Consider the following 16,499-nt stretch of genomic DNA (forward strand, 5'->3'; position numbering starts at 1 on the left):
CCTGACTCACCCAGGCCTTTCATGATCTGGGGAAAGAGACCAGGAGTTGAGGGGTGGGGGTATTTTTATTTTTATCTCATAAGGGTCTGAGTTTGACTGATTTTTTTTTTTTTTTAAAGATTTTATTTATTATTTGACAGAGAGAGACATAGTGAGAGAGGGAACACAAGCAGGGGGAGTAGGAGAGGGAGAAGCAGGCTTCCCCGCGGTGCAGGGAGCCCGATGTGGGGCTCGATCCCAGGACCCTGGGGTCACGACCTGAGCCGAAGGCAGACGCTTAACGACTGAGCCACCCAGGCGCCCCGAGTTTGACTGATTTTTACCATGAGCTAAATAAGCTAGTCTTTGCATTAAAATAGGGTGGGATCTTGTCCCCCTTACTTCCGTCCTTTGTCTGACGGCCAAGAGCTTGTCGCAGCTCATCTTGTCGGGTTTCCCCATCTCCGTGCTCTGCATCATCTCGAGGGCAGCCTCCCCTTGCCACAGAGCAGGGGGGTCCCATCCCCAAGACGAGTTTTCCTTTTAACCGGCTCATTTAAAAACGGGTGAGAACTGCCCATCCCCACACCTACGTCCTGACTTGCATGTTCAGTAGTTACGCCAGGAAGACTTCACACAGGGGAGCCGGAACCTTGGAGCGGCAGCCGTGAGTTAGGCAGAGGGCCTCCCCCTCCTGATGGGCTGCCATTCTGCCCTCGGCAGGACGGCTACGAGCAGCTCCGGCAGCTCTCCCAGCACGCCATGAAGGGCGTGATCCGCGTCAAGTTCGTCAACGACCTCGGGGTGGATGAGGCAGGCATTGACCAGGACGGCGTCTTCAAGGAGTTCTTGGAGGAGATCATCAAGAGGGTGTTCGACCCGGCACTCAATTTGTTCAAGGTATTTAAGGGGAGTGGGAGCGGGGCTGATGGCAGCCACATTCTCTGACGAGTGAGAAGCAAAGGGCCGGGCACGTAGGCTCCCTGCCTCTCTCCATTCTTCTCCCTTGCAGACAACCAGCGGGGACGAGAGGCTCTACCCCTCGCCCACGTCCTACATTCACGAGAACTACCTGCAGCTCTTCGAGTTTGTGGGCAAGATGCTGGGGAAGGCCGTGTATGAGGTAGGCACATGCAGGAGCGGTGCACCCGGGGGGAAACAAGATGCTAGAAGCCCTGGGGACTTGGTGCGCGGTGTCTTGGCGGGGCCCAGCCACATAAAGGCGCTGTCATTAGGATGGAGCCCAAGAAAGAGGACAGGACCCACGATTACTGGACAGAAATACTGGGTGCTTTCCACGGGGTATGTCATTTCACCCTCCCGCCAGTCCTGTAGCCAGGCTGCTGCTGCCCCGTTTACCTGCTGGTGACAGGACCGAGGCTTTGAGAAGTCACTGGTCCAGACTCTCAGTGCTAGTTAAGCGGTAGAACCCAAATTCAAACCCAGGCCGGCGTGGTCCCGTTGTAGGAGGGCAGCATTTTGTGGGGCGTGTTAGTTGTTACAGCTGTTTCCTTAAATCTTTTGTAATTGGAGTGAGTGCTTCAGAGCAAGCCGCAGGCGTCTCAGTGTTGCGTGTGAGCCAGAACAGGACCGCAGGACAGCGCCCCCAGCTGCTGGTGGAGACTGGCCGTCCCCGGCTAGCGTATGACTGCGAGCATGTTGCGTTTATTTCTGTAGGCCCTCGTTCTGGTCGGAGGGAGTAGGGGTGATAAAAGCTACGTGATGGGGTTGCTGTAGATAGTAAATGAGCGAAGACAGGGAAGACCCCCTCCTTTGGTGCCCGGCTCGTCGGTCTCGTGGGGTCAGGGCGGCATGGACTTGTGCAGGCCCCTGGTGAGGCCCACATAGCTCCCGATCCCTGTCCACTGCGAGCCGGGCCGGCAGAACTCCCTCCAGGGGGCATTGGCCCCCACCCTGAGGGTCCCGCTCCCCAGGCAGGAAGGAAAGCTGCAGCGGGAGCTTGTGGCCTTCACAGTGGGCTCCAAGAGTGCCTGGGCAGCACTCACCTCTCACCCGTCACAAACCCTAGGGAAGGCAGTGTGCCCTCCGAAGGCAGGGCTGGTGGCTGGGGCCAGTGGAGGAAGGGAGGGAGGGAGAGAGGCCATGTGGGGGCGAGCATACTCATTCTCTCTGTGTTCATGGCCTCAGTCCCTAGCCAGGGTGCAGTCAGATGCCCCCTCTGCATCCCTGCCCAGGCTCTCTCAGGCTGCCTCCTGCCCTAGACTGGGTGGGGGTCCTGGGCTCCTTTTCTGTGTTTGTTTCCACATCTGCAAATGGAGACCATTTCTCAGCTGATTCCCATTTAGAAAAGAAATCCCATGAGGATGTACCTGGCTACATGCCACATTTCTCCCTCAAACATGTAGCTGTGATATGCCCAGAAGAGTTGGGCCAGCCGAGAAGCATGACTTCGTGGCTTCTGTGAATGTGCTCCCCCGTTCCCTGGACCCAGCGTCTGTCTCCTCCTTCTCCAGCAGTAACAGCGCAGAGAGAAATTAGGACATGCTGGGCCCCGTGTGAGGAGCAGCGGGTATTAACTCACGTAACCCTCGCAGTCCTCTGAGACGGGCCATCATCGAGTCTGAGCCCCTGTCCCTTCTGAATCTCTCTGACCTGCACACTTCTCTCCAGCTAGAACAATCTGTTCTCCCCAGTGTTCTGCAACAGTTTTCGTGCTGCATCCCTCCCTGCCTCCTGTCCTCCTCCGTCCGTTCCCCACGCCAAGTACAAACCTGACACTTCTCTGCCTAGAGCCCCCCTGCGGCTCCCTGCTGCCCTCCACAAAGAGTTCAGACTCCAGGAAGCTCAGGAAGCCTCCCCTGATCTGGCCCTGATCCCTCGCCTCTCCTCCTTCAAACACTGTGCTGTGGCCAGAGAGCTCTGTGTTCCGCCCTGGGGCATGCCTGTGGGCCTCGTACGAGAGCCCTTGTGCTCCTCAGGTCTAGCCTAGATAGGTCTCTCTCCTGGAGGCTTCCCCTGCCCTGTCTCCAAGTGAGAGCTGATGCTTTGCGTTCCTCTCCACCCTGCTCATTTAAACCTAAAAACTGGGAGGCTCTGCTGGTCCCCATTTACAGAGGGGGAGAGCCGACATCCTGCAGCCAGGTGGCAGTGCGGCTGGGACTGGACCCCTGAGCTGTGCAGCTCCAAAGCCTGTGCCCTTAACTGCTGCGCTGTGATGTCCCCCGGAGGCGCTGGATGGTGTGCAGGTGGCGGGAGGTGCTGGTCTCCACCTCAAAAGTTTACGAAGCACCTCGAGATGTCCTTGACACCCTCGGAGCCCCTCTGCGGCCCGAGCCACCCCAACAAGGTCCCTGAGGTGGGATCCTGCATGGCAGACGGCGAACTTCTGTCTCTCCTCTCGCAGGGAATTGTGGTGGACGTGCCCTTCGCATCCTTCTTCCTGAGCCAGCTGCTCGGGCACCACCACAGTATCTTCTACAGCTCTGTGGACGAGCTTCCTTCGCTGGACTCAGAGTTCTATAAAAACCTCACTTCCATTAAGGTCAGTGCGGCATGGCGGAGGGCATCGCTGCAGGCTGGTGCAAACTCAGTGAAGTGAAGGCCTCGGGGTTCTCGTGTGGTGGGAGGCGATTTCCTGCTCTGGGCACAGGGCTGCTCTGTAGCCACCATGGGCCCCCACGTCCCCTTCTGGCCACTCCTACCTCCTTCCTCACGGTGATGAGTGGCCTTTCCCTTTGCTTCAGGCTGGGTGGCAGTCATAGTGGTCCTGCCCATGCAGCATCGTGTGTGTGGTGGGGGGGAGTGTTAAAGCTTTCAAGGATATGGCCCGCCTGGGTCCCAACACTTGCCCTTTCTCTGTTGCATTAGCGCTACGACGGGGACATCTCTGACCTGGGCCTGACTCTGTCCTATGACGAGGACGTCATGGGTCAGGTAGGTCGGCCTCTATGGCTGAGCGATTCTTTGCCGCCTTCCACTGGCTTCCTGGGACCTGCCCTGCTCTTGGTGCTTTCCCCAGGAGAAGGTTCACAAACCGAGGCTGGCTGTCCTCTGGTGTCTGGTTCCCTTGCCCATCCCCCTGCTCCCGCCTCGCCAGCCAGGGGGGCGTTCCCCCTTCCGTTCCCAGTTGACCTGGCCTTTGCCTGCTTGGCCCTCAGAGAGCTCCCCACAAAGACCCTGCTCTGCTTAGATCGCACTTAGGGTCCTTCCTGATGGAAGCTCTAATTCCCCATTTGTAACGTTGCTTTTTGTTGCCATGGTGAGGATTAGCTGTCACACACGGAGGCGTGTGACTTGCAGAGGGGAAGAAGCCACCCGAGAAGTGCCTCGAACAGAATCCAGGCCTTGCTCTTGCTCATCATGGAGAGCGGAGCAGGAGGAAAGGACAGTGGACACTGTGGCAGCAGAGAAGTCTCCTGCCAGAGTTTGCCTTTTGGCTTTCCCCCGAAGTGCCCTCTGCGCCCTCCAGTGCTGTCCTAGCAGACACCTGTGTGAGCCTCCATGCGCCCGTGTTCTGAGGGCTGCGGGAGAAACCGGACCTAGAGCTTCCTCATGCAGAGCTGGCTTCTTGGAGCCGAGCCTGCATCGCCTCCAAGAGGTCACTCGTCTCCCCAAGCCCTGCTTCTCTTCTCTCACAAAAGTACCTCTCGTGAGTGTGAGTCCTGGCTGGGAGCAGCGTGACGCCATGAGCTCCTGTAGGGAGCCCCGAGCACACAGGTGTGTGAGCGCTCTGAGGAGCCTGTGAGGGAGGGACCTCCGCCTTCCCACAGAGCGGTTCTCCGAGGCTCTCCAAGTAGTAGCGCGCGGACGAGGCGCTCCCTGGAGCCCTTTCCAGGAAACACCAGGCCGGGGGCTTGCAAAAGGCCCTTCCAGCTTCAGAGTCCTTTCTGAAGGTGTTGGCAACGGTGGGGCTAGAGGCCACGATCGCTCCTTTCTTCATCATCAGAGACCCAGGATATTCTATTAGTAGAATTTCTGCTAAAATTAGCTTTAAAAGTATGCATTCTTTGATTTTTGGGTGACCCTCAGAAATGCCTGAAGTTGAGGAAAATACTTGATTCTGTGGTCTTCAAACCTTTAAGCAGATTTTGAGCCTTCCTCAGAATTTTCTCTTTTGACAATAAAAATAATGCAAACTGGTAACCACAGATTCTGCTATAAGATGAGCACAGAACGTGAAAAAAACAGTTACAGGACCAGTGCCAGGAAAGCACCACGGTTAACGTGTCATGTGTTTTCAGACTTTTCTCCCGGGGCACCTGTATCACTTTTTTTTTTTTTTTTCCAGAAATGGTACCATACCATTCCAGGGTACGGCTGTACCAACATTTATTTAACGATGCTCATAATGCAAACATGGTCCCCTCTGTGATATCTTTGAGCCTTAGTACAAATGTCTGCATGAGGTTCGGATGAGAAGAAACCTTCCATATTGACTGTGCAGGGTCTGCTTGTTGATATTTAAGCCCTGGCTTCTTGTGAAAATGATTATTCCCAAACACGTCCCATCTTCATTCTGTCATTATTATGGACGTTGGCGTCGGGCCCTTTCATCTTCAGGAAGCCCTGTTTCCCTGTTAGAATTCTCTCAAGTAATTGCTCCCCATCTTCTCCTCCAGCTTGTTTGCCATGAACTGATTCCTGGAGGGAAGACCATTCCTGTTACGAATGAAAATAAGTGAGTATAGCAATTAGATTTTTAAGGTCAGCACTTGAAAAGACTTCATTCTGGCTCTCCGGTCTTACTTTGAGAATTTATTAAGATAGATTGAAGTAGAAAGAGGCCATAAATATCATAATGGAATTTACTCGTTACAGTTCATAGGCCAAAACTGTATTAAATTCGATTTGCAAAATAAGAATTGACAACTTATTTTTGGCAGTAGCCCATCTAAGGGCAGAGGCACCCAGGCCGCAGTGTTCCTAGGCATTTAATGACGGCTCGAGATGCAGACAAATGGGTTCTGAGCCACTTGGGCACGTAGTCCACACCTTGGAGGGGCAGATCATTTTGGAATGATAGCGTGTGGCAGTTGCATAAAATGCTGTTCTTGAGAAGACGCAGTGATGAATTCAAATGCCACAGACAGGTCCTTAGACGGGGGGGGACTCGGAGGCCCGGCAGCTATTGTCACAGATAACAGGCTTTTAGAAATCTATCATAAATGTCAACCTCTTTGGTCCCTAGAAGCAAAACTCCTTAATGCACTATCTCCACCGCACTATTCTCACCTAATTAAAACAGTAGAACCTAGCATGAGGAGTAGATATTGGCCCTTTTGTCAAACTATCAATCTTCTGCCGCCAGGCTCAGCTGAGCATCTGAACTGTTAATCTGAGCATCACTCCCCCAATGACAAGTGAGAGCTCAGTCCCACCTGGTGAGTCATTTGGCTCAGATGCACGTTGCAGCCCAAGCATCCTGCCCCTCTCGGGTCAGGTGGTTGGGGCAGTCTGCATGCTTGCGGAGCTTTGATTTAGACTGTCAGTGTGGTCAGAAGAACGGGCCTGATTCTCCTCGGGATTGAAAGACAGCAGTTTTGACTCCTGGCCACAGGGCATTAGTTGGACAACTGAGAAGAGAGCGGGGAGCTCAGGTGGGGAGGCGCTGCCGGGAGCTGTCAGCAGGGACGCGTCCTGTCGCTCCCTGCCGTGTGCCTATAACCATCCCTTCAGAGGGCTTCTGTGAGCTCATGCATGTAAGATACCTTGCAGGATATCTGGCTCAAAGGGGGGGGCCTCAGTAAAGGAGAGCAGTGAACGTCCCCAATGTCAGCTGTGTGACATGTCCCGTAGAGCCCGCCACCCCCAGATCGGCCGTGTTTTGCTGGGCGTGGCACGGGGGTGATGGTGGGAGCGGCATGGATCACAGCCAGAGGCAGCGGGCCGATGCAGCCTGTGCTGGAGTGAAGCTCCTGTCCTGCCTGGACCTGTGTGAAAGCCACTTCATAAACTTACACGTTCTCAGCAAAAAAGCTCAGCATAAGGGCAAGGGGATTCGGTTCGACAGATGGTCTTAAAAGGCCTGGAAACGCCAATTCCGCCCTCCTTAGGGGTGATACTTGGTCTTGTACTTTCTGTTAAATGGGAAAGTCCTCCAAAGTCCCCCTCCCTCCTTTGGTAAAATGGGACAGTATCAGCAACCTGCTTCAAAGCATGTGTGAAAGGGGTATCGATAATGGAAAAAGTCATATTTAAGTATCTCAATGTGCAAGTCTGCTGCTGGATAATTTTTTTAAATAAGCATATTTTCAGGGTCAGAAACTCAGGTCTGAGCACTGTGGGTAAAATTTTTATTTGGACTGTGCTAATTTGGGATTTGGGGAGTTGTACCTGGGCTGGGCTCAGGTTCTTTGCTAAGAGATCAGCCATGCTAGCAAGCCTGGATTTAACCTGCTGGAAAGGTTTGCGTTGTATTACAGTCGTAGATGAGGTCATTGTGCTCAGTAAAGCAGGCCCAGAAGACCATCTGCTCAGAACTGTTGTTAGTGCTCTGACTTCCCCTTTGAACCTAAGTGTAAGCTAGCTGCATTTGGTCACAGCTTTCTGCAGGCTTACTTTTCATGGCTTCAAGTCTTGGTCCAGATTAACAAGGCTTTGATGGAGGTTTCCTCATGAAGCCATTTTTTCTCCGTTTTAAAGTTTACTGGAGGACAGAATTCTCTCTTAATTGGATGAAATTAAATAAAAGTCCAAAAAGCTGTACTTTTTGTACTGAGAAAGGGCCCTCTCCTTATCTGGGTTTGGGGGAGGAGTGAACACATACACAGTGGCACCTAGCGTGCCATTCAGGAAGGTTAGCATTACCATCGTCGTCATCGTCGTCATCCTCACCATCGTTCTGGTGAAACGCTCTGGTACCACTGGTGTTTTTGTTAAGTGGTCCAGAAATGGCTGGACTCATCTTTCAGCCCACTGGTAACAGCCCAGCCTGGCCTCCTAATTCCCACTGTTTTCTCCTGTTGGCAACAGGATTAGCTACATCCATTTGATGGCACATTTTCGGATGCACACCCAAATAAAAAACCAGACAGCTGCCCTCATTAGCGGATTCCGCTCCATTATCAAGCCCGAGTGGACCCGGATGTTCTCAACCCCTGAGCTACAGCGTCTCATCTCCGGTGACAATGCTGAGATTGATCTGGAAGATTTAAAGTAAGGAGCGAAGGTGGGGAGGGGGGTGAAATCTTCAGCCTCCTGGAAAGCAAGCTGCCCCCTTGCTGGGCTCCTGTTTCAGAAGCCCACTTCTAAGTGTTCTCCTTCCTGATCACTGGGTGAATTGCTCTGAAATAAAAGATCCCCCACTTGTCTGCCTAGAGACTTAAGAAGTGGAAGTAGAGTTTAAGCAGGTGTCAAGGACTGCTGGGCTCTCCAGAGTTCTGGGAAGTGGCAGTGCAGGAGTTCCTGTTAGCTCCTGTTCGGGAGTCTCAGGGCCCGCTCTTGAGCTCCCCACCCCCTTAGCTTCCAGGGACATGGGTTACGAAGGCGTGAACTTCTGCCTTTAAGAGAGGTCAGGAGGCACCCAGGCCTGCCAGAGTTGGCTGTGCCACTTGGCTAAGTTCCGTCCCTGCCTGTGTCTGTAAGCACCCATTGGAATGTGTGGCTGAGCCCATTGTCTGCATTGTTTTCAGGAAGCACACGGTGTACTATGGTGGCTTTCATGGAAGTCATAGGGTCATCATCTGGCTCTGGGATATTCTGGCCTCTGACTTCACACCCGACGAGAGAGCCATGTTTCTGAAGGTATTTTATATGTTACCTAGATGTGCATTCATAGATATTCTCATAAACCTGGAGGTCACTTGATGTAATAATTTATACTGGGAAAAAATAAAATTATCAAGAGGACCTCCTATGATCAGCATATCCTCTCCCGTAGGCTGTCTCCATGGTAGGTCCATCAGTAACCAGACAGGCTCGGGGTGAGGCTGAGTCACGTGGGCCCAGGAGCTGCTGCGTACCCCTCTGCAGAGACAGGCCTGCATGGGCTTGAGCTCGTTGGGCTCAGCACTCCGTCTTCCCCCTCGCTGGTGCTGGCCTTGCTCACATCTCATTTCTTCCTTCCTTATAGAAGCAAATGGTGTTTATTACCTTAAAATACAGACAAGCAAATTTTTTTTAAGTTTTTTTTTTTTTTTTTTTAAGTAATTTCTACACCCAACGTGGGGCTCAAACTTATAACCCCAAGATCAAGAGTCACATACTCCACCGACTGAGCCAGCCAGGCGTCCCCAGACACGCAAACTTTTGAACAATCTCCATTCCTACTCTCCAGGGACTGCCTCTGTGTACCTTTTTCTCAGCGGTGTGAAACATGCAGCACCACACATACAGTGTCCCCATAAAACACACGTGATTGAGTAGGCTGATAGCAGTGTGTATTTCTGCAAACAGGGTAGCTGACATTAACCAGTTCCCTTATACCGGTGTCTTTAAAGTTGGAAACGTTCAAAACATTCCCTCCGATGACACCGTGTTGTTTCCTGTTACTGACGTTGGCAAAGCCTTTTATAGGACCCTGGATGACATACACACTTGTCTTGGTATTTGTTACATGCTTGTGTATTTTTATAAAGATGGAATCCTCACTTTGCCACCTGCTCTGCTGTTTGATATTTTATCCTGAACACTTTGCCATATTCTGGGGGTAGATTTAAGTACCTTGAAATATTTTCCTTTGGACATTTGGGTTTCTAGAATGGTTTCCAGTGACCTTGGTGGTTGAGGCAACATGAACAGTATCACCACTAGTTGAAATGGCAGCGGGTTTTCTTTCTCCTTGGTTTGTCGTTCTGAGGAGAGTTCATTCCCATCAAGGAGGCCACCACTCCTAGATGCAGAGATGCCCAGGTCATCCCTACAGGTTACAAAGGGCTTGGGGTAGGCAGGTAGACATAATTCCAGAAATTCTTAAGAGAATCAATTCTGATTTTCCAGCAGCACCTCTTATAGGCCAAACACTCCCTGACGGCCTATAAAACCGCTCCCCTGCCTCTCCTGGAAAGAGGAGAGAGCCCATGTTTCCTAACTGTGTGCAGTCTGTCCCACACAGCGGGCGTGTTTGTGTCTCTGGATAGCCGGTCTCCAGACCTGCAGTTCCTGAGACAGGCCCCAGAGTCGGGTGGAAGACACAGCCCTCGTATGGAGTGCACCTGACTGTGCTTGCTTTAGCTGTAACACGAGCAGATGGCAGCTTCCTGTGCCCTCTGCCCCTCGGCCTCCCGTCCCAGGGGGATGAAAGCACTGCCCCCTCCATAGACCAGCCCCGGCTTGCGGCACACAGTAGGTCTGAGCAGCCTGAATTGGGACAGGCACAGGCTCTTCTGGGTCTGTCTCCTCATCCTTAAAACAGAGCGAATCACACAGCTTCCGAGGAGTGATGAGGTGAGGCCGGGTCCCAGAGCACTCAGCACAGTGCTCGGCCCTGCTTTCTTAGTAGGAGCTGCTGCTGTGCTTCGGCTGGTGGAAAATAAACCATACTGGATAGTAACATCGATACTGGGTGTAAAAACGGTTTTTGAAACCTGCCACACAAAAACTCTTTGGATGCCATTTAGAACACTGTTTCATTGGTAACATTTATTATATTAAGACCCAAACACTCACCTTGCTGTGGAATTTTGAAGCACAGTTGGGTGCTGTAAGTAGCAGGCGCATACATCCCCTGGAGAAGGGAGAGCGTTTGTAGCTGATGTTCAGTTCTAAAAAGCGAATGGTTTCTTCAGACTTCCCTCTGCAGGTTTATCACTTGGATTTCTAAGTCGGTCCGATTCCTCTGTGCAGACACAAGCTAGCACATATGATGAAATAACCCAGGTGCTGCCATCTGGGAGAGGCAAGGAATCCCAGGAGTGTAGCAAGGGAGCATGGGTGGCTGCCCATGGGCCCCATTCCGGGTGTCTGGTGCATTGGTGTGCCCCTCAGCCTTGCTGGCACCGGATGCCTGATTGTTGTCTGCATGCTGAGGGCAGATTCGTCTGTCAAGGAGGGGCCCCCAGGAGCCGAGCTCACTCTGTGAGACTGCTCTGTGACACAGCAGGCCAGGGTGCTTGGGGGAATGCACCTGCACACCTCCCCCTGGCTGGCTAGGAAGCCGAGCAGGAAGCCAGGTGCCAGGGGCGTGGGGCCCTCTCTCCTGTGCCACGTGTTGGGGGCACCACCGTCTCCCTCTGCCCAGTGGTCCCATGCATGGCATCTCTCGAAGCAAGGGCCCGCATGCCAGTCCCACTGAGATCGGTCCCGTCGGGGGTAGTTTGTGTTGTTCCTGAACTCTTCAGCTGCACATTCTCCACCAGCCCCTGGGCTGGCACACACAAATGACTGGTCACATCCGCTGGTGTGGCTTTCGTGTGTTTTAACCTTCAAGAACAACACCCTTGAGACGTGAGACGTATACAAGTTCTTGGGCCGAATGCATGGTCTGTGGTCACCCTCCTGTCATACCATGACTGGAGAAAGCAAAAAACGTGCAGCTCGCCTGCCAGGGGCCTGTTGCTGAGGGAGCAAGAGCCCCAGTCTGGCCCCTCGATCTGCCTTGTGTTGTAGTTTGTGACCAGCTGCTCCAGGCCCCCGCTCCTGGGATTCGCCTACCTCAAGCCTCCCTTCTCCATCCGCTGTGTCGAAGTGTCAGATGATCAGGTACCACTGCTGGGGGAGGAGTCAGCTGCTCTTGGTGGTGGTTTGCTGTGCCCACTGGGTAGAACCTTCACCCGGTCTGTGTCCGTGGGGCAGGCAGCGCAGCTCCTGGGAGCCAGGTGCGAAGGTTCCACAGCCCTCCAGCCAGGAGAGCAGGTGGGCCCCCAGAGGATGCCCTTGGACTCGGGCTGCTCTGGGGCCTCAGCTCTCTCGGAGGTCCCTTTCTCTTTACTCCCTCAGGAAAGAGTACCTGGGGGTGGTTTTAGTAGCTGGTGGCCTGGCCAGGGCTCCAGGTCTGAGAGGCAGTGTGGGAGGGGGCTTAGGACACCGGCTTAGGAATGGGGCAGGCGAGGGCTTGTGTGCTGGCCCTTCACGTCTGGCAGGCTGCTTCATTTCCTCTTCTGTAAGGGGGAACAGATGCCTCCGGGGTTATGCTCCGTGGAAGGGGTGCTCCAGTAGTAGCCATTGTTCGGTGTCTCAGCCCCTCTCCCCTGCCTGCAAAAACCCAGCGGCCTCTGAGCATAGCTGCCTCTCCGGATGCTGCAGTCTGGCCTCCGCGTCCCTCGTGTGACACTAGACAACCCTCAGTCCCCTTACTTAAGGAAGGTTGCCCCACATTACAGTCTGCCATGGGCCACGCGCTGGTGGGAGGAAATGGGAGGCTGCATTTAGACATGTTTTTGTACCTGAAGTATGTTTACAGTAGTCTGGCTCTTTGAGAATTGGTTGAGCAATAACTGGCAGTTAACCCAAAGGCCCCCTTTCTGAGTGCTTACCTAACACAGGGGTCCCCCGTGGAGGACGGGGCTGCCAGGGCTGCTGCTGTGTGCTCAGCAGTCGGGGCCGGGGGCCTCCGTTTGGGGGCGGCCTCGGGCAGCAGTGCGCTCTCACCGGCCGTTCTGCTCGGCCCCGAGGCTAGCCAGGTCCCCTCCTGCGTCGCCCGCTCTGGCACCCGCCGAGTCTCCCTCGCCAGGTGCCTCCCAACCAGGGCTGTGGTGTGTGCTTGCAGGACACCGGGGACACCCTGGGCAGCGTGCTCCGGGGCTTCTTCACCATCCGCAAGCGGGAGCCGGGCGGCCGTCTGCCCACCTCCTCCACCTGCTTCAACCTGCTCAAGCTGCCTAACTACAGCAAGAAGAGCGTCCTCCGGGAGAAGCTGCGCTATGCCGTCAGCATGAACACGGGCTTCGAGCTCTCCTAGTTCCCCGCTCCCGCCACCTGCCCTGGCCGACTCCTGGGCTGCCAGGGGCCTTCAGCTCCAGGGGGCGGGGTCACCCTGGGAGTGGGTGATCATCAAGCCAGGTGACCTCTCACTCTTTATAGCCATGAGACTCCCCTGTGGCCTCAACTACTTGGGACGCACATGACGACTCCGTAGCATTCTCCAGGTGACACTGATGGGAAGGGTGTTGAGAATAAACCTCCAGGTTCCGCCCGCGCTGATCCTTTTCTCCTACTTTCCGGGGTCTGAAGCCCAGGCCTGTGATCACAGAGGGCCTTCTCCTTTTGATAGTTTGGTTTTTTGGTGAGTCTTTTTTTTCCTTAACCTTGTGAGTGAGCTGTGCATGAACAAGTCCCAGGAACTCCAAGGGTCCAGAGCGGTTTTCACGATATGGTCCCGAGTGCACAAAGCCTACTACGGGTGAGACGCTCTCCTTCTGTTTCTGAAAACTCTCTTCTCAGGTAAGGCCTTGCCAAGCCTCTATGCACTCGACAAAGTCTCTGCCTCCGTCCCGTCCACACGCGACCTCTCTGCAGACAGTCAGGCCCACCTGCTCCCCAGGGAAGCAGAGGTGCCTGCCGGGAAGGCTGCAGAGCCCAGGACATTCGGGCACTGCCCCCACCTTGAAACCACGCATTCCATGCGGCAGCCGTGCCCCACCCCCAGGCTCGCCTCAGATGCTCTGAGTCCTCAGGCCAAGCTGCCAGGAGGCCCCCACTGGCTTGATCCTGTCTCGTGCATTCACATTGGCATCCTGGCTTGGGGAGAAAAATTACCTGTTGGCCCTTAAGAGCAGCTCCGTTTCCAGAGGGCGCTGGCTGTTCCCCAAGGCCTGCTGATTAGGGGGTAGCTGCCTTCCCTCTGCTTGTTTGCTCTGCTTTTGTCTAGTAAGGAACAAACACTAGCCGAGTTTCCCAGCCTGTTGGGGCGGTGGCCTCCCCCCATTGATGGTAAAATCCCAAGAAACTTGGGATTTCTTGCCGCTCATTTTTCCTCAGCACGGGGAACTGGGAGCCCTTCGCACTGATGGACGCTCAGAGGGCTGAGAGAACTCTGGGTTGGGTTTTTTGGTTTTTGGTTTTTTTACTTCGTTTTCTCTTCCAACCCATTGTGCTCCTCTGCCCTCATTCTTGCCCCTTATCATGAGAACTTTATTCTAGATCCAGGGAATTGAGACAAAGGCCATGTCCATGGTCTGTGTTGACAGCCATCCACCCTCGCCCCCCTCGTCAAGCTCCTTATGCATCCCCCCCCCCACCAAGATTGAAGCCAGGAGTGCCTGGTCCCTCCTCTGCTCTGTGGAGCTGGCTGGGGGCTTGCAGCTTTCTACCAAGCAGCAAAGCACCTTCTGGCAAAAACCTTCATGTTGGCGGCAAAGCGGGCAAGATCTATCTCCATGGCCTCCCTCAAAGGGTTGCGGCTGGGTGCCATGTCCTGCCTGGGCCCAAGCCTGGCTCCCTTAGAGCCCCTGGGCTTCTGGAAAATAGAGTTTGTGTTTTACTTTGATGGAAAGATGGCAAGGAATTTAAAGGCAGGAATTTGTTGTTATTATTTAAGATTTGTTAGTAACCTCTGATTCTGTGGATTTGCCACTTTAAATACTCGACTCCTTTGAAGACCTCCCCAGAACGCGTGTGTATGTGGAGCAGGTTTGTACGTTTATGCTGGGGCCCAAAGGACGATCAGCCTGCACAGAGACGTTTGATTCCATCTTGACTTGGATTACCCGAGAATCCGCCAGCGGGGGGCTGGGGAGAGAGTGGTTTCTGAGCACCGACGCCAACTTTATCTGTTCTTTTGACGAGGAGGGGTGGTTTGTAATTTCATTTAAATTGTTCTCTTCAACAGCTGGAGATACCACACTGTCAAAAACACTGCATCTGTACTTTTATGGCCCGTGTTCATTGACACCTCGATGGCTCTTGATGGCTCTAAAAAGTTGGGGGGGGTTGGTTTCATAGATAACCTAGGGATTAAAACGTGATCAGAGGCTTTATTAAATTTATACTTAAGCACATGATGTCTGTGTTCTGCTTTTTATCTGAAGAAGGAGCGCCTTAGGACCACATGCCTGGGGAGCTCACGAGGGGGCGCCTGGAGCTTAAAGGGCACATAGGCTCCCGCAGTGGAAAGACGATTCAGAGGAAAATACAACAGACACTCAAGTCTTAGCGGCAAAGTAGAGTTAGTAGCGGTTGACAATGTTCTATTCGCTTCCAGTTCTGTTTTGAGAGGTAGCACATTTCACATAAAGCTCAGGTCACCTCCAGCACCACCCAGGCCGTTGTCCCTCTCACCCACTTTTCCAGAGGCAGCCATCACTCCAGATGACGTGTTTTATACAGTAACGGATACAACAGATGTGTGTTCATTGAAAACCATCCACATAACTCTCACAAGCATATGAAGGCAAATTTTACAGCTACAACGGGGTCTATGCAGTTTTGCTCCCTGAGGATCGTACTTGCAGGACACACAACCCTGTGTCATTCTGTTCAGCCCACATTTACGCTCAGCAGAAAACCCATCTCAAACCGGCCCGTTTTTCCAGCTCCACCTTAGGTGGCTTTTGCCCTCATCTGCGGTGGCTGCAGCCTCCTGGGAGCTCTCACCGCTGCCTCCAGCCTGGAGCCCCCAGAGGGTCGGAGCAGGAGGCTGGCCCGTTGAAATCCAGGGACTCAGAAAAGAAGTCCTGAAAGCCTGACGGCTCTTTTATAATAGAATGCCTGGGCACCCAAGAGGAGTTTGTGTGTGCTGGGTTTTCTCACACGGAGCATTCATACCGGCAAAGGAAAAGAACCAACTTCCCCAGATACGCCGGCAGCGTGTGAGACACTCCCACCTAAAAATCCAAAGCCTCGTTCTGTGACATTTTGGCCTTTATAAGTTATCACAGCAAAGAGAAAGGTCTTACGACTAGGAAAAACAAGTGGGTTTTTAAAAAATTTATTTAAATGAAGACAATTTTAGTACACAGAACTTGCAAGTGCCTAAGAATATTGAGGTGGAACACAGTTTGAGAAACACTCCACCGTTTTTGGGACTGCAGCAAAGCCATCTGCCGGTCTTTGTCCTGTTGACTTGGCAGAGGTCGCGCTGGTAAAAGTGTGTGGCGGTCTTATGGACAGACCAGTTATCTCTAAGGTTGGTTCATCTGGAGATCCAGGCCTCCCTTAGGCCTCAGACCTCCTTCCTGGAAACTTCGTAGGTCGAGCCACTGAAGAACTGAACTGTGGTTCGTTCGGTGCACTTTTTCAGGAAGCCGAGCGAGCGCTCAGGACCACAGAGACGCATGTGAACCCTCCCTTCCTGGTTGGGGGCCGGGATCGGCCTGTGCCTCCTGAGAATCTCAGTGCCCACTTCAGGGGCACGGGGATTACATGGAGCAGCATGTGACCTGCACCCCCCTCAGTTCCTGGCACCAAGTCGGCATCTGATGTTAGTCCTCTTCCTACACTTGCTCACCCTGCACTAGAAGAAAACGGAGCTGCCCGTGGCCTGTCCATCAGGCCCTAGCCCAACTTCCGGTAGCTTCTGCAGCCACCGACAGTCACAGCAGGGCGGTGAGAAATTGGCCGCGGTCTCCCAGGGAACTTCTGCAGAATGGTGGGAAGGCCCGCTCCCTCTTCCACGCTGCCTGCGGGGAATGGGCCGAGGCGTTCCCAGCTGGCGTGGCTTCCAGCCACCTCACTCACACACACTC

At 53.6% G+C, this 16,499-nt stretch overlaps 1 protein-coding gene across 4 annotated transcripts in view; it reads left to right on the forward strand.

The window, feature by feature from the left end:
- Positions 1-14,811, forward strand: part of UBE3B (ubiquitin protein ligase E3B) — a 51,802-nt gene extending 36,991 nt beyond the window's left edge. The window contains exons 20-29 of one of the 4 annotated variants that reach the window (XR_002481104.1): positions 703-879; positions 992-1,102; positions 3,344-3,481; positions 3,808-3,873; positions 5,559-5,617; positions 7,912-8,094; positions 8,571-8,682; positions 11,485-11,577; positions 12,584-13,216; positions 14,645-14,811. Coding sequence is in view for 3 of the 4 variants with exons in the window: in XM_021703423.1 (XP_021559098.1) it covers positions 703-879; positions 992-1,102; positions 3,344-3,481; positions 3,808-3,873; positions 5,559-5,617; positions 7,912-8,094; positions 8,571-8,682; positions 11,485-11,577; positions 12,584-12,775 (1,131 nt within the window). In the remaining variant the exon portion in view is untranslated. Of the gene's footprint in view, positions 1-702; positions 880-991; positions 1,103-3,343; positions 3,482-3,807; positions 3,874-5,558; positions 5,618-7,911; positions 8,095-8,570; positions 8,683-11,484; positions 11,578-12,583 lie in introns of all 4 variants that reach the window. The other 3 variants (XM_021703423.1, XM_021703424.1, XM_021703425.1) reach the window with 3 other exon arrangements.
- The last annotated feature ends 1,688 nt before the right edge of the window (positions 14,812-16,499 follow it).

Source organism: Neomonachus schauinslandi, chromosome 14, assembly GCF_002201575.2.
Source record: "Neomonachus schauinslandi chromosome 14, ASM220157v2, whole genome shotgun sequence".
In the NCBI taxonomy this organism is placed as follows: Eukaryota; Metazoa; Chordata; class Mammalia; order Carnivora; family Phocidae; genus Neomonachus; species Neomonachus schauinslandi.